The 26,519-nt window shown below is 47.7% G+C and overlaps 1 protein-coding gene across 1 annotated transcript in view; it reads right to left on the bottom strand.

The window, feature by feature from the left end:
- LOC137649980 (ATP synthase subunit C lysine N-methyltransferase) overlaps positions 1-26,074 on the bottom strand; it is a 74,395-nt gene extending 48,321 nt beyond the window's left edge. Inside the window, exons 1-2 of the mRNA XM_068382973.1 lie at positions 25,861-26,074; positions 2,006-2,129 (exon numbers count right to left, since the gene is read on the bottom strand). Of these exons, the coding sequence (XP_068239074.1) occupies positions 2,006-2,129; positions 25,861-25,958 (222 nt within the window). The 5' untranslated portion in view covers positions 25,959-26,074. The remainder of the gene's footprint in view (positions 1-2,005; positions 2,130-25,860) is intronic.
- Positions 26,075-26,519: the final 445 nt, after the last annotated feature.

Genomic DNA, 26,519 nt, shown 5'->3' with positions numbered 1-26,519 from the left:
TCTCCTGGCTCAGGATCTCCGACGCCGAGAATGTCACCTGCCGGGCGGAGAGCTTCTCAAGCGGAGTTCCCCTTGTATGCTCTTCCACCGAGTGGTGGAGGGGAAGAGCTAGGCTGGACTCCCCCATGATCTCAAAATACCTCCCCTGCTGTAAACGAGGAGGTGGGAGGAGTCTGCTCCCGGCAGAGGAACGGCTGGAGGAGGCGAGGTCAGAGCTGAGCTTCGACCTTGTCTCTGGCACTCTTCACCCCCTGGGACCAGGGCAAAGCCGCGCTGGCCCTCGGGGGTTTCTGGGTACCATAGACTCTGTCTAGGACCGTGTCCTTGCCTTCGCGAGGGGCGATCTCTGGGTCCTTGAACCTGTTGAGCTGCCTCATCAGATTCAAGACCTGCCAGAAGCGTGCTCAGACTCGTGCTGCTCTCCTCCCTGTGGACTGGCAGCTAAGTCTCCCGTCCCCAGAGGCTCTTCCTGGGGAGACACGTGGACGTTCTCCCGGGGTTCGGTTGGCTCTGGATAAATCAGCGAAGACGACTTCGGAATTGTCTTTGAGTCCTTGGGTTCCCTCCTGGGCGGGATACAGGACTCCAACAAAGAGGTCTCGAAGTACCTTCCACGCGAGTCCTTTCTCTTCCTCGAGGTGGGGTCTCTCCCCTTGGTGCCGTGGGAGAGGTCCCCGCCCCGCTGGATTCTCCTGAGGACGGAAAGGCCTCGTCCACAGGAGAAGGAGAAAACGACTGCGAAGGGGATGGAGCCTTCCTGACGGACCTCTTAGGAGCCAACTTCTCCATGGGAGTCATCATCACGAAGTCCACTCCTCTCCTCTTCAGCGGGGGCGAGTCTGTCCTTGGCTTGAGTCCTAGATCGGCGAGGGCCGGCTTCATAGCCTGCACCACCGCTCGCATCAGGGGACCAAACCAAGACTGACGGGATACGGACGCAGTGTCCGTAATCCCCGCTGGAGGGAAGGGGGTCGCCTGATCCTTCGGAGTGGACGCAACGGGGCCTACCTGTAAAGAAGAAAGGGAAGAATGTTGCTGAGACCTCTCCGACGACTCTTCCTGGTCCTGAGTGAGAAACCTGCACTTGTGCGGTGGCGATCCCGACGGCGATCTAGAAGCACGCGTCCCTGTCGCAGGCACGAGCTGCGAAACCCGGCGAGAACGGGGGTTGCGCAGGGGGTCGTGCTGGCGAGGGGACGCATTGGCGCGCAGGTGAAGGAGCGCGCGGGCGTGCAGGTGAATAAGCCCGTGAGGGTAGCAGAGATCGCTGTTGGTCAGGTGAATGGTAAAGCGCAGGAGATCGACGGCGTCCTGGAGATCTGTGGCGCGTGGGCGAGCGATGGCGCGTTGGCGAACGATGGCGCGTAGTACGCGCAGGCGACCGACCGCGCACAGGCGATTTGGCGAGTGCGCGCGTCGGAGTCTTATGACAATCTGGGTCATGGTGGCGCTGGCGCGTAGGCGAGATGGATTGCGCGGGAGCTCAGGAGATCGCGGGCGCTCTGGAGAACGTTGGCGTGCAGGCACACAAGTCTGAGGAAAAGCAAAAAACAGATTAAGGCTGTCAAAAGCAAGGACGAAAGACAGACACGTCTGCACATCGTCCAAGCCAAAAGTGAAGTGAGACAACTCAGCGGTGTGTGGGGGGGAGGGGTACCAAGCTACCCCTTCCCCTACCCCCTTGCTAACTAGCGCGGGGGTAGTTAACCCTCGTTAAAATTCTATTGGCTTGTCAATTTCAGCTACGCCGAAAGTAAACCCAATGTAAATAGCTAAGGTTTGTATTTCAGTTACGGAACAAATATAATTGTATACTTTTCCTATTATTTCTTAACAATAAAACAACTTACAGTTATGACTGTACAGCCTTTTAAGGCAACCAATGGACCCAACTAAACCAACATTTTGCAAGTTCTTTTCTTTACTGTGCATTTTACATTCATGTACATTTAGGGGTTTGTACTATTACAGTACTACACTGTTTACTTCAACATTCATTTCTCACCTTCCTTAAAGCTGGTGTCACAAATGGTGCAGCAATAACACTCAGTGCTATAGCTGCCCCTCCTGTAATTCCAACTAAAGCTAACCCTATGTTATACTTTCGTTTATTTTGTTCTTGATGATTTCTGTGAAATATAAAAAACAAAAAACATTAAAATCATATCAATGATTATTCAAAACTTATCATTCTTTCCTGATAATATAGTTCTCAACAGTGATATTACCTAAAAATAAACAACAAAATGGTGATGTGAGAATAAATAAATGATAATTTCTACATCATACTATCTCAGTAGCTAACTAATAGTATATCTTTGCATCAGAAACCATATACCTATATAAGAATATTGGCAGCAATTAATGAGATAAAAAGACTAAAACTACAGAAACGTTGTTCAGGGTATCATGGGTCATTACCATTAAGATTTAAATATACTGTAAATCTAACATGAACTTATTCATATGCTGTGCATGGACTCTCAGGTATTCATGTCATATTTGCAAATTCTGTAAATTACAAAAACTTCAGAAGCAAATAATTCTCCAGGCTAAGTCACTTTACCCAATGGTTTCTGCTGTCGTTTTGAATTTGGTATGGAAAGGACATTGTATCTACTGTATATGCTTGCTAGTTCTGGAAATGGATTTTTTTTTTTCAATTTTTATTTTTCCAAGCTATACACATCACAAATTTTTGAAGTAATTTGTATCTTTCCTAATTACTATATAACAAGCCAGAGTCCTTTAATAGGATGATGCTTTCATCAAAGCTGGATATAACTGTTAAAACTTATAACAAGGTTGCGGTAATTAGCTGAAGGATCATAGGACTTCTGGTGGGAAGTGTAATTTAAAGGACCCAGGTGTGTATCATTATAGTACTTTAAAAACAATTTATGTATTTAAACAAGAATACAAACCTTTGTCCTTTAATAGGAGACTTAAGCTACTAGTGGTGTTGTTGCTCATCAACAATACTGGGGGCTTCCTCAAACATTCTTGGAATGCTTGCTGCACTTCCAAAATGTTGATGAAGATTTATTTCTTCTGCTGACCACAGACCTGATGGGAGTACGTGTGCCAGGTGATAGCCCACAACTCCTGCGACTCATCCAAGAACATCTGTATGACTGGAGTTGGCGAGTTGAGATGGACTCTCCTGATGAAGTTTTCATCGAACCACTAGGTAAGATTGGCCTGTACCTCCTCTTCCCCTGGAACAGGATAAAACGGGACATCTCTATAGGCCAACTAGTAATTCTCAACACCACTGAAGAGAACTTTGGTGGAGATACCCATGACTCCACTTAAGAACAGGATACTGTACATCTTTTGACTTATCTTGAAGATTGGTTGATCCTTATCTCCTCTGAGAGGCAGTTGCTACAGGATTGATGCTGACTTCTCCCAATTTATCATGATTGCAATACTGCAACAAAAGATGAAAAGGCAAATGTCCATCCTATAGCAACGGCCTCCCTGAGGAGATCAGAGTCCAGCAATCGTCAAGACAAGTCAAAAGACGTATCCTGTAAGAGTGAGACTCAGGCTGCCATCAGCATGAGCACTTGGAGAGCAGTGGAGTCCAAAAAATACGGTCATCAACTGTAACACTGCTCCATTGAAGAAGCAGCAAAGGTAATTCCAGGAGGGCTGATGAATGGGCATTTGAAAGTAGGTTTTCTTCAGAACCACTGAAAGCATTTAATCATCTTCTCTGATGGAACTCGGTACAGAATATACGGTTTCCATCCTGAACCTAATCGCCACACTATGCTATAAGTAACAAGAAAACACTTGTCTTATCTAACAACACTCTTTGATACCGAGTAAAAAAATTTCACGGATAGTTGATGGTTGAAGTGCACCCAAAATTGAAAACAAAAGTACAAAAATGCTTTAATAAAACAATTATCTTTTTTCAAAGCATGATTTTTTTAGAATTCAATAATGTTTTGCGCTATAGTCGGTCAGCTGGCTATCGAATGTAGTGTTTACAGTTTCGTATACAATGCTGTGAATAAACTACTAGTAGTTCTTTTTTAATGAACGCATGAATATTTATCCTACCCCAGGTGAAAAAAAATAGAATTACTAAAACAAATTTATAATATAACGAAGTTTTATGTGGTAAAATCTCTCTCTCTTACAGTAAAAATTTTAGTGTAACATGTACGTAAATTAACATCCTCTCTTTACATTAAAATGTTATTTTTATTAATAAAATAAATTTTTGAATATACTTACCCGGTGATCATATAACCTGTCAGCTCTGCTGCCCGACAGAAAAACCTAAGGACAAAATACGCCAGCGATCGCTATACAGGTGGGGGTGTACATCAACAGCGCCATCTGTCGAGCAGGTACTCAAGTACTCCATGTAAACACAGAACCAATTTTCTCCTCGGTCCACTGGGTCTCTATTGGGGAGGAAGGGAGCGTCCTTTAATATATGATCACCGGGTAAGTATATTCAAAAATTTATTTTATTAATAAAAATAACATTTTTCAATATTAAACTTAGCCGGTGATCATATAAGCTGATTCACACCCAGGGGGTTGGGTAGAGACCAGCATTACATGTTTACATTATTATGAGCTAAGTATCTTGTATTTCATTTAAGCAGTTATTCAAAATAACAAACATAAAATAAATAAGTACCTGGTAAGGAAGTCGACTTGAACAATTACTCTGCCTTTTTAAGTACGTCTTCCTTACTGAGCCTCGCGATCCTCATAGGATGCTGAGCGACTCCTAGGAGCTGAAGTATCAAGGGTTGCAACCCATACTAAAGGACCTCATCAAAACCTCTAATCTAGGCGCTTCTCAAGAAAAGAATTTGACCACCCGCCAAATCAACCAGGATGCGAAAGGCTTCTTAGCCTTCCGGACAACCCAAAAACAACAATAAAAAACATTTCAAGAGAAAGATTAAAAAAGGTTATGGAATTAGGGGAATGTAGTGGTTGAGCCCTCACCCACTACTGCACTCGCTGCTACGAATGGTCCCAGGGTGTAGCAGTTCTCGTAAAGAGACTGGACATCTTTAAGATAAAAAGACGCGAACACTGACTTGCTTCTCCAATAGGTTGCGTCCATTATACTCTGCAGAGATCTGTTTTGTTTGAAGGCCACTGAAGTTGCGACAGCTCTAACTTCATGTGTCCTTACCTTCAGCAAAGCATGGTCTTCCTCATTCAGATGGGAATGAGCTTCTCGTATCAACAGTCTGATATAATAGGAAACTGCATTCTTTGACATAGGTAAAGAAGGTTTCTTAATAGCACACCATAAAGCTTCTGACTGTCCTCGTAAAGGTTTAGTTCGTCTTAAATAGAACTTAAGAGCTCTAACAGGGCATAAGACTCTTTCTAGTTCATTTCCAACCAAATTAGAAAGGCTTGGAATATCGAACGATTTCGGCCAAGGACGAGAAGGTAGTTCGTTTTTGGCTAGAAAACCAAGCTGTAAAGAACATGTAGCCGTTTCAGATGAAAATCCGATGTTCCTGCTGAAGGCGTGTATCTCACTGACTCTTTTAGCTGTTGCTAAGCAGACGAGGAAAAGAGTCTTTAAAGTGAGATCTTTAAAGGAGGCTGATTGTAGTGGCTCGAACCTTTCTGACATAAGGAATCTTAGTACCACGTCTAAATTCCAACCTGGTGTGGCCAAACGACGCTCCTTCGAGGTCTCAAAAGACTTAAGGAGGTCCTGTAGATCTTTGTTGTTGGAAAGATCTAAGCCTCTGTGACGGAAGACTGCTGCCATAATGCTTCTGTAACCCTTGATCGTGGGAGCTGAAAGAGATCTTTCCTTCCTCAGGTATAAAAGGAAGTCAGCTATTTGAGTTACAGAGGTACTGGTTGAGGATACTGATACCGACTTGCACCAGCTTCGGAAGACTTCCCACTTCGACTGGTAGACTCTAAGAGTGGATGTCCTCCTTGCTCTAGCAATCGCCCTGGCTGCCTCCTTCGAAAAGCCTCTAGCTCTCGAGAGTCTTTCGATAGTCTGAAGGCAGTCAGACGAAGAGCGTGGAGGCTTGGGTGTACCTTCTTTACGTGTGGCTGACGTAGAAGGTCCACTCTTAGAGGAAGAGTTCTGGGAACGTCCACCAGCCATTGCAGTACCTCGGTGAACCATTCTCTCGCGGGCCAGAGGGGAGCAACCAACGTCAACCTTGTCCCTTCGTGAGAGGCGAACTTCTGCAGTACCTTGTTGACAATCTTGAACGGGGGGAATGCATAAAGGTCTAGATGGGACCAATCCAGTAGAAAAGCATCTATATGAACTGCTGCTGGGTCCGGGATTGGCGAGCAATAATTTGGGAGCCTCTTGGTCATCGAGGTTGCAAAGAGATCTATGGTAGGTTGGCCCCAAGTGGCCCATAGTCTCTTGCACACATTCTTGTGAAGGGTCCATTCTGTTGGGATGATTTGACCCTTCCGACTGAGGTGGTCCGCCATGACATTCATGTTGCCTTGAATGAACCTCGTTACTAGAGACAGGTTTAGATCTCTTGACCAGGTGAGGAGGTCCTTTGCGATCTCGTACAACGTCATAGAATGGGTCCCTCCTTGCTTGGAGATGTACGCCAAGGCCGTGGTGTTGTCGGAGTTCACCTCCACCACCTTGCCTAGAAGGAGGGACTTGAAGCTTTTCAAGGCCAGATGAACTGCCAGTAGCTCCTAGCAGTTGATATGTAACGTTCTTTGCTCTGAGTTCCAAGTGCCCGAGCATTCCCGACCGTCTAATGTCGCACCCCAGCCCGTGTCCGATGCGTCCGAGAAGAGAACGTGGTTGGGGGTCTGAACAGCCTGGGGCAGACCCTCTCTGAGGTTGATGTTGTCCTTCCACCAAGTCAGTGATGACTTCATCTTCTCGGAAATGGGGATCGAGACCGCTTCTAGCGTCTTGTCCTTTCTCCAGTGAACAGCTAGGTGAAATTGAAGGGGACGGAGGTGCAGTCTCCCTAACGCAATGAACTGGTCCAGTGATGAAAGCGTCCCTATCAGACTCATCCACTGTCTGACTGAACATCGGTCCTTCTTTAGCATGTTCTGGATGCATCCTTGGGCTTGACTTATTCTGGGGGCCGACGGAAAAGCCCGAAAAGCTTGACTGTGAATCTCCATCCCTAGGTACACTATAGTTTGGGATGGGACCAGTTGGGACTTTTCCATATTGACCAGGAGACCCAATTCCTTGGTCAGATCTAAAGTCCACTTTAGATTCTCCAGACAGCGACGACTGGACGAAGCTCTTAGAAGCCAGTCGTCCAAATAGAGGGAGGCTCTGATGTCTGCTAAATGCAGGAATTTGGCAATATTCCTCATCAGTTTCGTAAAGACAAGAGGCGCCGTGCTTAGGCCAAAGCACAGGGCTTGAAATTGGTAGACAACCATCCCGTAAACGAACCTTAGAAAAGGTTGGGAATCTGGGTGGATGGGGACGTGAAAGTAAGCGTCCTTGAGGTCTAAAGAGACCATCCAGTCTTCCTGCCTGACCGCTGCTAGAACAGACTTTGTCGTCTCCATGGCGAACGTCTGCTTTGTGACAAAGACATTCAGAGCACTGACGTCTAGCACCGGTCTCCACCCTCCTGTCTTCTTTACCACTAAGAAGAGACGGTTGTAGAAGCCCGGGGATTGATGGTCCCGGACTTTGACTACCGCTCCCTTTTCTAGTAAGAGAGACACCTCTTGCTTCAAAGCTAGTCTCTTGTCCTCCTCTCTGTACCTGGGAGAGAGGTCGATGGGAGTCTTTGCTAGAGGGGGCTTGCGCAAGAATGAGATCTTGTACCCTTCTCTGAGCAACTTCACAGATTGTGCATCTGCGCCCCTGTTCTCCCAGGACTGCCAGTAGTTCTTGAGTCTGGCTCCCACTGCTGTCTGAAGAAGGTGGCAGTCAGACTCTGCCTCTAAAGGACTTGGTACCTTTCTTCTTACTCCCACGTTTCCCTTCGGCACGAGCACCTCCTCTGCTGGAGGCTCTGCCACGAAAGGGCGGAATAAATCTTGACGCTGGAGTATCCATCCTGGGTCTAGACACGGTAGGCAAAGGGGTGGCTTTGCGGGCAGATGACGCAACCAGGTCATGCGTGTCTTTTTGAATCAAGGAGGCAGCAATCTCCTTGATCAACTCCTCTGGGAAAAGGCACTTCGAGAGAGGAGCAAACATAAGCTCCGATCTCTGACATTGTGTTACTCCAGCTGACAAGAAGGAGCAAAGGTTTTCCCGTTTCTTGAGGACCCCGGAAACGAACGAAGCCGCAAGCTCACTGGAACCGTCCCGTATGGCCTTGTCCATGCAGGACATAATGAGCATGGAAGTTTCCTTGTCAGAAGGGGAGTCTTCCTGCTCAACGCTCCCAAACACCAATCCAAAAAGTTAAACACTTCGAAGGCTCTGAACACTCCTTTCATCAGATGGTCTAAATCTGAAGGAGTCCAACAAATCTTGGAGCGTCTCATGGCCAGCCTGCGGGGAGAGTCTACTAGACTTGAGAAGTCGCCCTGGGCAGAGGCAGGAACTCCCAAGCCGAGAACTTCTCCCGTGGCATACCAAACGCTCGATCTGGAAGCGAGTTTCGCAGGGGGAAACAAGAATGCTGTCTTCCCAAGGTGCTTTTTGGACTGCATCCAATCTCCCAACACTCTTAAAGCTCTCTTGGACGAGCGGGCGAGGACGAGCTTCGTAAAGGCAGGCGCGGATGACTGCGTGCCTAAAGCGAACTCAGATGGAGGAGAGCGTGGGGCTGCAGAAACAAACTGATCAGGATACATCTCCTTGAACAGTGCAAGAACTTTCCTAAAGTCTAAGGAGGGAGGCGTGGTCTTGGGTTCGTCGATGTCCGTGTGCGGGTCGTCAAGGTGTGCAGCGTCGTCATCATCAGAGAGTCCATCGTCTGAATGCTGAGGAGGAAGCGGCAAAGGAGTAGGAATTGGTTGGTCAGCTGAGTCCGGCAGCACGGGTGCATGCGTGACTGCACTGGACGCAACGTCATGGAACTGTTGGCCAGTCTGTGAGCTGGCAACAACCATAGCTGCGCGGGGGCGCAAAGCGTCTACTCCTGACTGTCTAGTCTGCTGTGGGCGAGTAGTGGTAACCACAGTGGGTTGCGGAGGTTGACGCACCGCGTCAAAACAAAACAACTTAGGTTGTTGTTGTAACTCGCGAACGTCAACGGAGGGTTCCGTGCGTCGCTGAACGTCAACATGCGGCTGGCAGGGTACACTGCGCATGGGTGGCGGGACTCTCACAGCTGGAGTGCGGGAGAAGGTAGCCTCAGCGTCAACTGGACGCACAACCGTGGTTGGTTGTAGGCCAACGGGTGCAGCGTCAACCTTCTCCGCACGAAAGTCCTGCATTAAAGATGTTAACTGTGTCTGCATGGTCTGCAGCAAAGACCACTTAGGGTCTACAGTAGCAGGTGCGGCAACAGACGGTGTTACTGCCTGTTGCGGTACCGCTTTGCCTCTCTTAGGAGGTGTGCAGTCATCGGAAGACTGCAGCGAGTCCGAACTGACCCAGTGGCTACAACTGGGCCGTTGGACTTGCGCGGAAGGGACCTTGCGTTTGAGAGGTCGTGAGACCTTGGTCCATTGTTTCTTCCGAGAAACATCTTCCGCAGACGAGGAATAAATGGGCTCTCTCGTCTTCTTGTGGGTGGGGCGATCTTGGCAAGATACGTCCGAAACCACGGAGGGAACGTCTGTCCGCTGATTAAAGCCTGTCGAACCCTTTGGTCGTACGACATTGCTTCTCCCCTGGGCTTGGGAGCTTGCAAGAGGTCCCGGACTGGGAGGACGACAGGGACGAACAGACGCACCCTCAAGCGCAACACTAACACTTTCCACAACACTACCACTCACTTTGTCACTACCCACTGCACTCTTACCCTTCAACTCCTTGACGTCTGCCATGAGTTGGTTACGGTCACTCGCCAATGACTCGACTCTCTCACCCAGAGCCTGGATGGCACGCATCATATCTGCCATCGAAGGTTGTTGAGTGCTAGAGGGGGATCAGGAGCAACCACTACAGGGGAAGGAATAGGTTGTGGGGCATGGGGAGAGGAAAAATCAACGGAGCGAGATGAACTTCTCCTGACTCTATCTCTCTCTAGCCTACGTGAATATTTCAGGAATTCGAGAAATGTTATTTTCATTAGTAAAATAAATTTTTGAATATACTTACCCGATAATCATGTAGCTGTCAACTCCGTTGCCCGACAGAATTCTACGGAAGGGATACGCCAGCGATCACTATACTAGAAGGGGGTGTACTCACCAGCGCCACCTGTGGCCAGGTACTGCAGTACTTCTTGTTGACACCACCTCAATTTTTCCTCAGTCCACTGGTTCTCTATGGGGAGGAAGGGTGGGTCAATTAAATCATGATTATCGGGTAAGTATATTCAAAAATTTATTTTACTAATGAAAATAACATTTTTCAATATTAAACTTACCCGATAATCATGTAGCTGATTCACACCCAGGGAGGTGGGTGAAAACCAGTGTACATGACTATAAGATAGCTAAGTATCCCGTATTTCATATAATCAGTTATTCAAAATAACAATGAAATAATAAGTACCTGGTAAGGAAGTCGACTTGAACCATTACTCTGCCTTTAATAAGTTCGTCTTCCTTACTGAGCGCAGCGTTCCTCTTAGGAGGCTGAACAACTCTAAGGTGCTGAAGTATACAGGGCTGCAACCCATACTAAAGGACCTCTACACAACCTCTAACCCAGGCGCTTCTCAAGAATGAATTGACCACCCGCCAAATCAAAAAAGGATGCGGAAGGCTTCTTAGCCTACCGTAACAACCCAAAAAACAACAATAAAAGCATTCAAGAGAAAGGTTAAAAAAGGTTATGGGATTAAGGGAATGTAGTGGCTGAGCCCTCACCTACTACTGCACTCGCTGCTACGAATGGTCCCAGGGTGTAGCAGTTCTCGTAAAGAGACTGGACATCTTTAAGATAAAATGATGCAAACACTGACTTGCTCCTCCAATAAGTTGCATCCATAATGCTCTGCAGAGAACGGTTCTGTTTAAAGGCCATCAAAGTGGCTACGGCTCTCACTTCGTGGGTCCTTACCTTCAGCAAAGAAAGGTCTTCATCCTTCATGTGAGAATGGGCTTCTCTAATCAGAAGCCTTATATAATACGAAACTGCATTTTTGGACATAGGCATCGAAGGTTTCTTGATTGCACACCATAAGGCTTCTGACTGTCCTCGTATAGGTTTTGACCTATTAAGATAATATTTTAGAGCTCTGACAGGGCAAAGAACTCTTTCTAGCTCGTTACCCACCATGTTGGAAAGGCTAGGAATTTCAAACGATCTAGGCCAAGGACGTGAAGGAAGTTCATTCTTAGCTAAAAATCCGAGCTGTAAAGAACATGTTGCAGATTCGGATGTGAACCCAATGTTCTTGCTGAAGGCGTGAACCTCACTAACTCTTTTAGCCGTTGCAAGGCAGACGAGGAAAAGAGTCTTGAGAGTCAGGTCTTTGAAGGAAGACGACTGGAGAGGTTCGAACCTAGGAGACATAAGGAACCTTAAGACTACGTCTAGATTCCAGCCTGGAGTGGATAAACGACGTTCTTTAGAAGTCTCGAAAGATTTAAGGATGTCTTGCAGGTCCTTGTTGGAAGAAAGGTCCAAACCTCTGTGGCGGAGAACTGAAGCCAACATACTTCTGTACCCTTTAATCGTAGGAGCCGAAAGGGATCCCTCATTCCTTAGATGTAATAGGAAGTCAGCTACTTGGGTTACAGAGGTATTGGTAGAGGACACTGCATTGGCTCTGCACCAGCTTCGGAAGACTTCCCACTTGGATTGGTAGACTCTACGAGTGGATACCCTCCTTGCTCTGGCTGCCTCCTTCGAAAAGCCTCTAGCTCTAGCGAATCTTTCGACAGCCTGAAGGCAGTCAGACGAAGAGCGTGGAGGTTTGGGTGTACCTTGTCTACGTGAGGTTGACGTAGAAGGTCCACTCTTAGAGGGAGAGTCCTGGGAACGTCGACCAGCCATTGTAGTACCTCTGTGAACCATTCTCTTGCAGGCCAAAGGGGAGCAACCAGCGTCAGCCGTGTCCCTTCGTGCGAGACGAACTTCTGAATGACTCTGTTGATGATCTTGAATGGCGGGAATGCATAAAGGTCGAGATGGGACCAATTCAGCAGAAAAGCATCCACGTGAACTGCTGCTGGGTCTGGAACTGGGGAACAGTACAAAGGAAGCCTCTTGGTCATGGAGGTGGCGAACAGATCTATCGTAGGCTGACCCCACAAGGTCCAAAGTCTGTTGCACACGCTCTTGTGAAGGGTCCATTCCGTGGGGATGACTTGATCTTTTCTGCTTAGGCGATCTGCTGAGACGTTCATGTTGCCCTGAATGAACCTCGTTACTAGAGTGAGATTTAGACTTCTTGACCAAATGAGGAGGTCCCTTGCTATCTCGTACAGCTTCCTCGAATGGGTCCCTCCCTGCTTGGAGATGTAAGCCAAGGCTGTGGTGTTGTCGGAGTTCACCTCCACCACCTTGCCTAGCAGGAGGGACTTGAAGTTCATTAAGGCCAGATGAACTGCCAGCAGCTCCTTGCAGTTGATGTGGAGCGTTTCCTGTTCCTTGTTCCATGTTCCCGAGCATTCCTGTCCGTTCAAGGTCGCGCCCCAGCCCGAGTCTGATGCGTCCGAGAAGAGATGAAGATTGGGGGTCTGAATCGCTAACGATAGACCCTCCTTGAGAAGGATGTTGGTCCTCCACCACAAGAGAGTGGTTTTCATCTCTTTGGTGACAGGAATAGAGACTGCTTCGAGCGTCAAATCCTTGTCCCAATGAGCTGCTAGATGGAATTGGAGAGGGCGGAGGTGGAGTCTCCCTAACTCGACGAACAGGGCTAACGATGACAGGGTCCCTGTTAGACTCATCCACTGTCTCACCGAGCAACTGTTCCTCTTCAGCATGCTCAGGATGCATTCTAGGGCTTGGCTTATCCTTGGGGCTGATGGAAAAGCCCGAAAAGCCTGACTCCGAATCTCCATTCCCAGGTAAACGATGGATTGGGAGGGAATGAGCTGGGACTTTTCTAAGTTGACTAATAGACCCAGATCCTTGATCAAGTCCAAAGTCCAGTTGAGACTCTCCAGACAGCGACGACTCGTGGAGGCTCTTAACAGCCAGTCGTCTAAATAAAGGGAGGCTCTGATGTCCGATAAGTGGAGGAATTTTGCAATATTCCTCATCAGATGCGTAAACACCATAGGAGCTGTGCTTAGGCCAAAACACAGGGCTTGGAATTGGTACACAACCTTTCCAAAAACGAATCTCAGGAAAGGTTGGGAGTCTGGATGAATAGGAACGTGAAAGTAAGCGTCTTTCAGATCCAACGAGACCATCCAGTCCTCCTGCCTGACCGCTGCTAGGACCGACTTCGTCGTCTCCATAGTGAACGTCTGCTTGGTGACATAAGCATTGAGCGCGCTGACGTCCAGCACCGGTCTCCAACCTCCTGTCTTCTTGGCCACCAGAAAGAGACGGTTGTAGAAGCCCGGGGATTGATGGTCCCGGACTATAACCACTGCCTTCTTCTGTAACAGGAGCGACACCTCCTGGTGTAACGCTAGCCTCTTGTCCTTTTCCTTGTAGTTGGGAGAGAGGTTGATGGGAGAAGTGGTCAGAGGGGGTTTGCGGCAGAATGGTATCCTGTAACCCTCCCTTAGCCACTTGACAGACTGGGCGTCTGCACCTCTTCTTTCCCAAGCTTGCCAGAAGGTCTTGAGTCTGGCTCCTACTGCTGTCTGGAGAGGAGGAGAGTCAGTGTTTGCCTTTTGAAGTCTTGGGACCTTTCCTAGACCTGCTCCTGGAAGAGTCTGGACGGGTACTTCCTCGGCTGGGGGCTCTGCCACGAAAGGGCGGGATAAACCTTGTAGCAGGAGTATCGGCCACTGGGGTGCGGTAAGTTCTGGGAACTGAGGGAGCAACCTTAGCCTTACGAGCTGAAGAGGCCACAAGGTCATGAGTGTCCTTCTGAATAAGGGCCGCAGACAAAGCCTTGATAAGCTCTTCGGGGAACAAGAACTTAGAAAGCGGAGCAAAAAGGAGTTGGGACCTTTGACAAGATGTGATGCCAGTAGAAAGAAAAGTGCAAAGTTGCTCCCTTTTCTTAAGTACTCCTGAAACAAACATTGATGCAAGCTCGCCGGATCCATCCCGAATTGCTTTATCCATGCAGGACATTATAAGCATGGCTGAGTCCTTGTCCGCAGGGGGTGGTCTTCTTGCTCAAGGCCCCCAGGCACCAGTCGAGAAAATTGAAAATCTCAAAGGCACGAAATATACCCTTTAAGAAGTGGTCTAAGTCGGAAAAGGTCCAGCAGACCTTAGAGCGCCTCATCGCTGATCTACGAGGAGAGTCGACCAAACTTGAGAAGTCAGCCTGGGCAGAGGCAGGGACTCCCAAGCCTGGTTCCTCTCCTGTGGCATACCATACGCCCGCCTTAGAAGTCAGCTTAGTAGGTGGGAACATAAAGGAAGTCTTCCCTAGTTGCTGTTTGGACTGCAACCAATCCCCTAACATTCTTAAAGCTCTCTTAGAGGATCTAGCAAAGACGAGCTTAGTATAGGCTGACTTAACAGGTTGCATGCCCAGCGAAAACTCAGATGGAGGAGAGCGGGGGGTAGCAGAAACAAAATGGTCCGGGTATACCTCTCTGAAAAGAGCCAGGACCTTGCGAAAGTCAATGGAGTGAGGAGAAGACTTGGGTTCCTCCACGTCCGAAGAGGGATCATCTAAGTGCGCAGCTTCCTCCTCAGAAACCTCATCACCAGAGTGTTGCGAAGCGAGAGGTACAGTAACAGCGGTGTGCTGAACAGCAGAATCTTGACAAGTGGGTGCATAAACACTTGCGGTTTCATCCTCAAGTCTCTGTTGAAGAGGATGAGGGCTGGTAACGACAAAGTCAAGAGGTTGGGAAGGAGGAGGTTCTGCGGCGGTCTGAGGAGCAAGTGTGGAGAGAGGCGACTGAATTAAAACCTGAGGTTCAGGCTGCAAAGACTGGTCAAGTAGAGTAGAGGAAGGTAGATGCATGCGTTGAGGTGGCTGACTCCTAGCATGAGCTTCCTGTCTCAAGAGTTGCGCTTGCTGCAAGGGTTGTGGATGCGCAGTAGCAGGTTCCTGTCTCACGAGTTGAGGTTCTTGAGGTGTGAGCTGCGAGAGTTGAGGTAGCGGCTGCGCAGAACGCAGTTCCTGTCTCACGAGTTGAGGTTCTTGAGGTGCTAGCCTTAAGAGTTGAGGCTCTCGCCTTGAGGAAAGTTGAGGTCGCTGCAGCGAGAGCTGAGGTGGTTGCCTCATGGATGGAAGAGGTTGTTGCCTCGATGGTCTAACCGCAAGAGGAAGAGGAGGAAGTAAGGCATAAGACTCCTGTTCCCATTGTTGAGGTTGTCTTAAGGAAGGTGGAGGTTGCTGCACAACGCTGGTAACTGGCAACTCCGAACGCGGTAAGGTAGCCTGAGGAACCTCAACTTCGTACGCCTGGCAGACTGGACTGCGGTGAGGCGGAGCGCTCGCAGGAGGAGGTGTAACCTTCTCAGCCTGAAACTCACGCATTAAGACCGCAAGCTGCGACTGCATGGACTGCAGCAAAGTCATCTTGGGATCAACAGACGCTAAGGTCTGCTGAGGCAAAGCCTTAACAGAAGATGAGGTCTGTTGAGGCATCGCCTTACCTCTCTTAGGAGGTGTGCAGTCACCTGATGACTGCGGAGAGTCAGAGCTAATCCAATGACTGCATCCGGGTTGTTGAACTCTTGAGGTCTGGACTTTGCGTTTAAGAGGTCTTGAGACCTGAGTCCAGCGTTTTCTCCCCGAAATTTCTTCTGCAGACAAGGAAAATAAGGGCTCAATCGTCTGCGGGTGGGAGTGACGGTCTCTGTAAGACACGCCCGCAACCACCGAGGATACTTCTGTGCGCCGATCAAGGCCTGCCGAACCCTTTTGCCCTTCGACATTGCTTCTCCCCTGGGCTTGGGAGCTTGCAAGAGGTCCCGGACTGGGAGGACGACTGGCACGCACAGAAGTACCCTCACGCACAACACTGACACTGACACTAGCACTCGGCACCGCACTGACACTAGCACTTGGCACAGCACTGGCACTACTACCTCCCACTGCACTTTTGACCTTAAGTTCTTTGACGTCCGCCAAGAGAAACTTATGGTCACTCACTACCGATTCCACTTTGTCACCTAAAGCCTGAATGGCACGCAAAACATCGGACATATCAGGCTGAGCACAAATAGTAGGTTCGGGGGTAGCCACTACAGGGGGAGGAAAAGGTTGAGGATCATGAGGAGAGGAAAAAAGCGAAGAGCGAGAAGAACTCCTCCTAACTCTCTCTCTCTCTAACTTAGTTGAATATTTAAGGAATCGAACAAATTCAAGTTCCGAAAGTCCGGCGCATTCCTCACATCGATCTTCCAACTGACAGGGTCTTTCCCTACAGTCGGAACAAGCGGTGTGAGGATCAACCGAGGCCTTCGGAATACGCCTATTACAAGACCTACATCGTCTATGGGGAGGGGCTTGTGAAAGGTCGGACATCTTGAATCAAAGAGCTAGTCAAGGTGGATTCCAAATCAAGCAAAAGATCGTTAACCATTAATCAAAACAAAATAAAAGCTATCTAAGCTAATAGAAAGGTTTCCAGTATAGCGAAAGCTGAAATCTTAGAGAAATACTTCACCAAAAACCGTGAACAATACTCCAAAATTATAAGCGTATCCATGAACGTCTTGCCGGAAGCACGACAGAGGAAAAATTGAGGTGGTGTCAACAAGAAGTACTGCAGTACCTGGCCACAGGTGGTGCTGGTGAGTACACCCCCTTCTAGTATAGTGATCGCTGGCGTATCCCTTCCGTAGAATTCTGTCGGGCAACGGAGTTGACAGCTACATGATTATCGGGTAAGTTTAATATTGAAAAAATCGAATTCCGAAAGCCCAACGCATTCCTCACATCGATCTTCCAATTGACAGGTTTTACCCCGACAATTGGAACAAATGGTGTGCGGATCGATAGAGGCCTTCGGAAGACGCCTTGAACAGTCCCTAGCACTACACTTTCTGTATTTAGGGACTTGAGAAGGGTCAGCCATCTTGAATTAGTCAAAGGGGAATTCAAAATCTATCCAAGTCGTCAACAAATAATCCAAAATTCAATCAAAGAATGCAAGGAAGTATTGAAGATAACCTCTGCAAAGCGAAAGCTAATAACTAGAAATGTGTAGCCTACTTCACCAAAATCTGTGAAAACCAATCCAGTAAGCAACAGCGTATTTAGTAGGTCTTGCCGGTGGCACGACAGAGAAAATTGGTTCTGTGTTTACATGGAGTACTTGAGTACCTGCTCGACAGATGGCGCTGTTGATGTACACCCCCACCTGTATAGCGATCGCTGGCGTATTTTGTCCTTAGGTTTTTCTGTCGGGCAGCAGAGCTGACAGCTTATATGATCACCGGCTAAGTTTAATATTGAAAATTTTAATATATCATCCATTCAATTTATTTTCCTTCATTTCATTGTTTTTATTCAATTATGTCCAGCTTATTATTTCCTTTCAATATTTGATTCCTTCCTGGATAATAAATTATAAGCATTTCCCTTTAAATATGTATATAGAATGAAAAAGGAAATTCAAGCGTGTTTAATAGGTTATAGTATAGGGTTCTCGGTATCGCGAATGGCTGTATTCCATAAGATAGAACCTGTGAATATCAAGGGCTAACTGTAGTAGGGAAATGTCATATCTTTTGTTAACCCTCTCTCTTGCTCTAAAGAGATTCAGGATCTGGAAGGAATTCATTTCCATAATAAAGACGTTCCCCTATTATGTGAACGCAAAAAAACATACACATAAATGCATACTCTTGACGGTACTAAAGTCTCTCATTAAGAAAATATACCCTCTTATGTTTTAGTACACTAATGTAAGTGCCATTGCAGTGGAATAACCGCCAAATGCACGCTAGGGATCTGGAAAGGATGGTCACCAATTCAAAGAGCTTCCAAATGCGAGGAGGAGGAAGAGGAGGAGGAGAGAGCAACTTTATACTTCCTGTGCACAAGCCATCCTTCCACTTTCTTTCTACCAATGGAATTATTCCTGTTTGTTCATTTGTAAGTAGTTCCTCCTCCTTCCTTTCCCAACCATATGGCAGTTTACCATATTTGGGCATGCAAGTATGCTTGAGTGTGACGTAGGCCCTTTTCTTAAAACAACTAATCAGTTCATTTGTAGCTCTGTTACGTGTTGGGCATGCGTTATGGAGCATGTGACAAAGTCAAATGGCAGCCATTAAGGATATTTCGATGCTATAGATAAGTTTCACGTTGAGTATCACGGTACTCCTGGTGCAGTGAATAATTTTTTACAAGGTCATTGTGTTATCCCTCATAGTTTAAAGTGTCGCAAGTGCGATTCTGGTTAGGATTTATTTGTGATTTACATTATCATAATGTAAGAATATGTTATTTTCATTAGTAAAATAAATTTTTGAATATACTTACCCGATAATCATGTAGCTGTCAACTCCGTTGCCCGACAGAATTCTACGGAAGGGATACGCCAGCGATCGCTATACAAGAGGGGGGTGTACTCACCAGCGCCACCTGTGGCCAGGTACTGCAGTACTTCTTGTTGACACCACCTCAATTTTTCCTCGGTCCACTGGTTCTCTATGGGGAGGAAGGGTGGGTCAATTAAATCATGATTATCGGGTAAGTATATTCAAAAATTTATTTTACTAATGAAAATAACATTTTTCAATATTAATCTTACCCGATAATCATGTAGCTGATTCACACCCAGGGAGGTGGGTGAAAACCAGTGTACATGTATATCAAGAAGCTAAGTATCCCGTATTTCATATTATCAGTTATTCAAAATAACAATGAAATTATAAGTACCTGGTAAGGAAGTCGACTTGAACCATTACTCTGCCTTTAATAAGTTCGTCTTCCTTACTGAGCGCAGCGTTCCTCTTAGGAGGCTGAACAACTCTAAGGTGCTGAAGTATCAAGGGCTGCAACCCATACTAAAGGACCTCTACACAACCTCTAACCTAGGCGCTTCTCAAGAACGAATTGACCACCCGCCAAATCAACTAGGATGCGGAAGGCTTCTTAGCCTACCGTAACAACCCAAAAACAACAATAAAAGCATTCAAGAGAAAGGTTAAAAAAGGTTATGGGATTAAGGGAATGTAGTGGCTGAGCCCTCACCTACTACTGCACTCGCTGCTACGAATGGTCCCAGGGTGTAGCAGTTCTCGTAAAAGAGACTGGACATCTTTGAGATAAAATGATGCAAACACTGACTTGCTCCTCCAATAGGTTGCATCCATAATACTCTGCAGAGAACGGTTCTGTTTGAAAGCCATCGAAGTAGCTACAGCTCTCACTTCGTGGGTCCTTACCTTCAGCAAAGCAAGGTCTTCATCCTTCATGTGAGAATGAGCTTCTCTAATCAGAAGCCTTATGTAATACGAAACTGCGTTTTTGGACATAGGCATCGAAGGTTTCTTGATGGCACACCATAAGGCTTCTGATTGTCCTCGTATAGGTTTTGACCTTTTAAGATAATACTTTAGAGCTCTGACAGGGCAAAGAACTCTCTCTAGCTCGTTACCCACCATGTTGGAGAGGCTAGGAATTTCGAACGATCTAGGCCAAGGACGTGAAGGAAGTTCATTTTTTGCCAAAAACCCGAGCTGTAAGGAACATGTTGCTGTTTCGGATGTGAATCCTATGTTCCTGCTGAAGGCGTGAACCTCACTAACTCTTTTGGCTGTTGCAAGGCAGACGAGGAAAAGAGTTTTGAGAGTAAGGTCTTTGAAAGAGGCTGACTGGAGAGGTTCAAATCTAGGAGACATCAGGAACCTTAAGACTACGTCTAGATTCCAGCCTGGAGTGGACAAGCGACGTTCTTTAGAGGTCTCGAAAGACTTAAGGATGTCCTGTAGATCCTTGTTGGAAGAAAGATCCAAGCCTCTGTGGCGGAAAACTGATGCCAACATACTTCTGTACCCTTTGATCGTAGGAGCCGAAAGAGATCTAACATTCCTAAGATGTAACAGGAAGTCAGCAACTTGGGTTACAGAGGTATTGGTAGAGGAAACTGCATTGGCTCTGCACCAGCTTCGGAAGACTTCCCACTTGGATTGATAGACTCTACGAGTGGAAATCCTCCTTGCTCTGGCAATCGCTCTGGCTGCCTCCTTCGAAAAGCCTCTAGCTCTAGAGAGTCTTTCGATAGTCTGAAGGCAGTCAGACGAAGAGCGTGGAGGCTTGGGTGTACCTTCTTTACGTGAGGTTGACGTAGAAGGTCCACCCTTAGAGGGAGAGTCCTGGGAACGTCGACCAGCCATTGCAGTACCTCTGTGAACCATTCTCTTGCAGGCCAAAGGGGAGCAACCAACGTCAGCCGTGTCCCTTCGTGGGAGACGAACTTCTGGATAACTCTGTTGATGATCTTGAACGGCGGGAATGCATAAAGATCGAGATGGGACCAATCCAGCAGAAAAGCATCCACGTGAACTGCTGCCGGGTCTGGAATTGGGGAACAGTACAATGGGAGCCTCTTGGTCATGGAGGTGGCGAACAGATCTATCGTTGGCTGACCCCACAAGGTCCAAAGTCTGTTGCACACGTCCTTGTGAAGGGTCCATTCTGTGGGGATGACCTGACCCTTCCTGCTGAGGCGATCTGCCGAGACATTCATATTGCCCTGAATGAATCTCGTTACCAGCTTGAGGTTTAGACTTCTTGACCAAATGAGGAGGTCCCTTGCGATCTCGTATAGCTTCTTCGAATGAGTCCCTCCCTGCTTGGAGATGTATGCCAAGGCTGTGGTGTTGTCGGAGTTCACCTCCACCACCTTGTTTAGCAGGAGGGACTTGAAGTTCATTAAGGCCAGATGTACTGCCAACAACTCCTTGCAATTGATGTGAAGCGTTTCCTGTTCCTTGTTCCATGTCCCCGAGCATTCCTGTCCGTCCAAGGTCGCGCCCCAGCCCGAGTCTGATGCGTCCGAATAGAGATGAAGATTGGGGGTCTGAACAGCTAACGAGAGACCCTCCTTGAGAAGGATGTTGCTCTTCCACCACATGAGAGTAGTCTTCATCTCTTTGGTAACAGGAATAGAGACCGCTTCGAGCGTCAAATCCTTGTCCCAGTGAGCTGCTAGATGGAATTGAAGGGGGCGGAGGTGGAGTCTCCCTAACTCGGTGAACAGGGCTAACGATGACAGGGTCCCTGTTAGACTCATCCACTGTCTCACCGAGCATCTGTTCCTCTTCAGCATGCTCAGAATGCACTCTAGGGCTTGGTTGATTCTTGGGGCCGACGGAAAAGCCCGAAAAGCTTGACTCCGAATCTCCATTCCCAGGTAAACGATGGTTTGGGAAGGAATAAGCTGGGACTTTTCTAAGTTGACCAAAAGACCCAGTTCCTTGGTCAAGTCCAAAGTCCAATTGAGACTCTCCAGACAGCGACGACTTGTGGGGGCTCTTAACAACCAGTCGTCTAAATAAAGGGAGGCTCTGATGTCCGCCAAGTGGAGGAATTTCGCAAGATTCCTCATCAGTCGCGTGAACACCATAGGTGCCGTGCTTAGGCCAAAACACAGGGCTTGGAATTGGTACACAACCTTTCCAAAAACGAATCTCAGAAAAGGTTGGGAGTCTGGATGAATGGGGACGTGAAAGTAAGCGTCTTTCAGATCCAGCGAGACCATCCAGTCCTCCTGCCTGACCGCTGCTAGGACCGACTTCGTCGTCTCCATAGTGAACGTCTGCTTGGTGACATAAGCATTGAGCGCACTGACGTCCAGCACCGGTCTCCAACCTCCTGTCTTCTTGGCCACCAGAAAGAGACGGTTGTAGAAGCCCGGGGATTGATGATCCCGGACTATCACCACTGCCTCCTTCTGTAACAGAAGCGACACCTCTTGATGTAACGCTAGCCTCTTGTCCTTTTCCTTGTAGTTGGGAGAGAGGTTGATGGGAGAATTGGTCAGAGGGGGATTGCGGCAGAATGGTATCTTGTAACCCTCCCTTAGCCACTTGACAGACTGGGCGTCTGCACCTCTTCTTTCCCAAGCTTGCCAGAAGATCTTGAGTCTGGCTCCTACAGCTGTCTGGAGAGGAGGAGAGTCAGTGTTTGCCTTTCGAAGACTTGATACCTTTCTTGGACCTGCCCCTGTGACCGTCTGGACGGGTACCTCCTCGGCTGGGGGCTCTGCCACGAAAGGGCGGAATAAATCTAGTAGCAGGAGTATCAGCCACTGGGGTGCGGTAAGTTCTAGGAACTGAAGGAGCAATCTTAGCCTTCCGTGCTGAAGAGGCCACAAGATCATGCGTGTCCTTCTGAATGAGAGCCGCAGACAATTCCTTGATAAGATCCTCAGGAAACAGGAACTTAGAAAGAGGAGCAAAAAGTAACTGCGACCTTTGGCAAGAGGTGATACCAGTGGAAAGGAAGGAGCAAAGCTGTTCCCTTTTCTTGAGGACTCCCGATACAAACATAGAGGCAAGTTCGCCGGAACCATCGCGAATTGCTTTGTCCATACAGGACATAATCAACATGGCCGAGTCTTTGTCAGATGGGGCAGTCTTCTTGCTCAAGGCCCCCAGGCACCAATCGAGAAAATTAAAAATTTCAAAGGCGCGGAAGACTCCCTTCAAGAAGTGGTCCAGGTCAGAAAAGGTCCAGCAGACCTTAGAGCGTCTCATAGCTGACCTTCGTGGAGAGTCAACCAAACTTGAGAAGTCAGCCTGGGCAGAGGCAGGGACCCCCAAGCCTGGTTCCTCTCCTGTGGCATACCAGACGCCCGCCTTAGACGTCAGCTTAGGAGGTGGAAACATAAAAGACGTCTTTCCCAGTTGCTGCTTGGACTGCAACCAATCCCCTAACATTCTCAAAGCTCTCTTTGAAGATCTAGCGAAGACGAGCTTAGTGTAGGCAGACTTAACAGTTTGCATGCCTAGAGAGAACTCGGATGGAGGAGAGCGAGGGGTAGCAGACACAAAGTGATCCGGGTAAAGTTCTCTGAACAGAGCCAGAACCTTGCGAAAGTCGATGGAGGGTGGCAATGACTTAGGTTCCTCCACGTCAGATGAAGGATCATCCAGGTGAGCAGCTTCATCCTCAGAAACCTCATCACCTGAGGGTTGAGAAGCGAGAGGTAAAGTTAAAGCGGTCTGCTGAATGGCTGAATCCTGAAGAGCGGGTGCATGCGCACTTGCGGATTCATCCTCAAGTCTCTGTTGAAGAGGATGAGGGCTGGTAATGACAAAGTCCTGAGGCTGGGATGAAGGAGGTTCTGCGGAGGTCTGAGGAGCAAGCGTGGTGAGAGGCGACTGTAGTAAAGCATGAGGCTCGTGCTGCAAAGACTGCGGTTCAAGTTGAATGGGAAGAGGCTCAAGCTGAGGAGAAAGTGGCAGATGCATGCGTTGAGGTGGCTGACTCATAGCATGAGGTTCCTGCCTCAAGAGTTGCGCTTGCTTCAAGGGTTGAGGTGGCTGCGCAGAGAGAGGCTCTTGTCTCACGAGTTGAGGTTCTTGAGGTGCTTGCCTCGAGAGTTGAGGTTCTCGCCTCGAGGAAAGTGGAGGTGGCTGCTGCGAGAGTTGAGGTGGCTGCCTCAAGGATGGTAGAGGTTGTCGTACCTCAAGAGGTTGCTGCCTCGAGGATGGAGGTAATGCAAGATACTCCTGCCTCAAGGGTAGAGGAGGTTGTAAAGCATAAGGTTCCTGTCCCCATTGTTGAGGAGGTTGCTGCGTGGTAAGAGGCTCCTGCCTCAAAGAAAGTGGAGGTTGCTGCACAGCGCTGGTATCTGGCAACTCCCAACGCGGCAGCTCACGCATGGAGGTAGCTTGAGGAACCTCAACCTCATACGTCTGGCAGATTGTACTGCGCTGAGGAGGAGGAGCGCTCGCAGGAGGAGGTGTATTAACCTTCTCTGCCTGAAACTCCCGCATCAACACCGCAAGCTGCGACTGCATAGTCTGCAGCAAAGCCATCTTAGGATCAACAGAAGTTGAGGTCTGTTGAGGCATAGCTTTAACAGAAGTTGAGGTCTGTTGAGGCAGCACCTTGCCTCTCTTAGGAGGCGTGCAGTCACCTGATGACTGCGGCGAGTCCGAGCTAGCCCAATGGCTACACCCTGGCTGTTGGACTCGCGCGGTCTGGACTTTACGCTTAAGAGGTCTTGAGGCCTGAGTCCAGCGTTTTCTCCCCAAAAAATCTTCTGCAGATGAGGATCTTAAGGGCTCAATCGTCTGAGAGTGGAAGTGACGATCTCTATAAGATACGCCCGCAACCACTGAGGATACTACTGTGCGCCGATCAAGGCCTGCCGAACCCTTTTGCCCTTCGACATTGCTTCTCCCCTGGGCTTGGGAGCTTGCAAGAGGTCCCGGACTGGGAGGACGACTGGCACGCACAGAAGTATCCTCACGCGCAACACTGACACTGACACTAGCACTAGGCACAGCACTGGCACTACCACTTCCCACTGCACTTTTCACTTTAAGTTCCTTGACGTCTGCCAAAAGGAACTTGTGGTCACTCACTACCGACTCCACTTTATCACCTAAAGCCTGAATAGCACGTAAAACATCTGACATATCAGGCTGAGCACTAATAGTAGGTTCGGGGGTAGCCACTACAGGGTGAGGAAAAGGTTGAGGATCATGGGGGGAGGAATAAAGTGAAGAGCGAGCCGAACTCCTCCTAACTCTCTCTCTCTCTAACTTAGTGGTATACTTAAGGAATCGAATAAAATCAAGTTCCGAAAGTCCGGCACATTCCTCACATCGATCTTCCAACTGACAGGATTTTCCCCTACAGTCGGAACAAACGGTGTGAGGATCAACCAAGGCCTTCGGAAGCCGCCTAATACAAGTCCTACATCGTCTTTGGGGAGGAGCTTGAGAATGGTCGGACATCTTGAATCAGAGAACAGTCAAGGGGGATTCCAATTTAAAGCTAAAGATCGTTAAACCATAAATCAAAATTAATCCAAAAGCTATCTAAGCTAAGGGAAAAGCTTCCTGTATAGCGAAAGCTGAAATCTCAGAGCAATACTTCACCAAAACCGTGAACAAAGACTCCAAAATTATGAGCGTATCCATGTAGGTCTTGCCGGAAGCACGACAGAGGAAAAATTGAGGTGGTGTCAACAAGAAGTACTGCAGTACCTGGCCACAGGTGGCGCTGGTGAGTACACCCCCCTCTTGTATAGCGATCGCTGGCGTATCCCTTCCGTAGAATTCTGTCGGGCAACGGAGTTGACAGCTACATGATTATCGGGTAAGATTAATATTGAAAATTGTGATTTACTATTGGTTTGTGACCTGGGAAGATGGCAGTCAGGGGCTTGCCCCGTAAAGGTTTGTGACCTAGGAAGGGTGGTTTGCGGGCATTGACACCAAGCTATGTCTGTGACCTGGAAACTATTAGGTTAGATTAGGTGAGTTTCTTAGGTTCTGTGGCCTTTCTCAAATCTCGAAAGCGTTGAATAATCACGTGTTGTCCAATCTTCGAACACCCAATGTTACAGGTTCCCAGATGTGTCCGTCGGGGAGGGCGTCCACAACGATAGAATGGTTTAATTGCAGTGGATATAAAGGATAAATTCCTTAAAAGCACACTATTTACGTTGTCCCGTGTTGCTCTGTAATTTTACAGGGAGTCTATCGTATTGTATAGCTGTGGAGCCAGTGACGATGAGCCTGGAAATTAAATAAATTTTTGACCAAAACAGAAACAAACTTCTACTCACTTTTCCAAAGGAGTTGATTGGTCACCAACGACGACGTTTTTACCACTTATTATAGAACATAACTCGCACACTTCGCCTTTTCCTGTATCTTGTTGCATGACTAGAAGATATACAATTCGAGAAAAACGCTCATTACGTGAATTGCATTTGCCTGGTCTTGACTTTTAGTTAAATCGAATGCTTAAGTAGAGTCGAAATCCTATGAGCTAGAGTAGTACCATTTTAAGGGCAGAACAAAATCTCGGAAAGTTGCTGGAATTTCTGTGAGCATATTAAGTTTATTTAACCATCGTTGGCAACAGATGGCGCTAACCAATGTGTTTTGTTTATATCTGGACTATTGAAAAAAAAATATTGATAAGTATTACGTATCTCACTACTTGCTGAATAATTACAACTATGCATATGATTTTAAAAATACATATTTCGTATAAAAACAATACCTATAGGTCTTTAAACAGTCGTGAGACCAGTTAGTTTTAGTGAGCTTTAGTTGTGCGCGTCATCAGTAGATGACGCTGATCTGAGAGCTAAAGCGCAGGGATTTTAACGTATAGCTTTCTGGTCTTCACTATATTTGGAGTTGTACTAATATTCCAGTACAGTAAAGTTGGATTGTATTACCTATAACGGCTACCCTTTAATTTTGGGGGGTTTCC

Source organism: Palaemon carinicauda, chromosome 11 (assembly GCF_036898095.1).
Source record: "Palaemon carinicauda isolate YSFRI2023 chromosome 11, ASM3689809v2, whole genome shotgun sequence".
Lineage (NCBI taxonomy): Eukaryota > Metazoa > Arthropoda > Malacostraca > Decapoda > Palaemonidae > Palaemon > Palaemon carinicauda.
The sequence above is the reverse complement of the archived record's forward strand: the minus strand, read 5'-3'. Positions and strand labels throughout refer to the sequence as shown.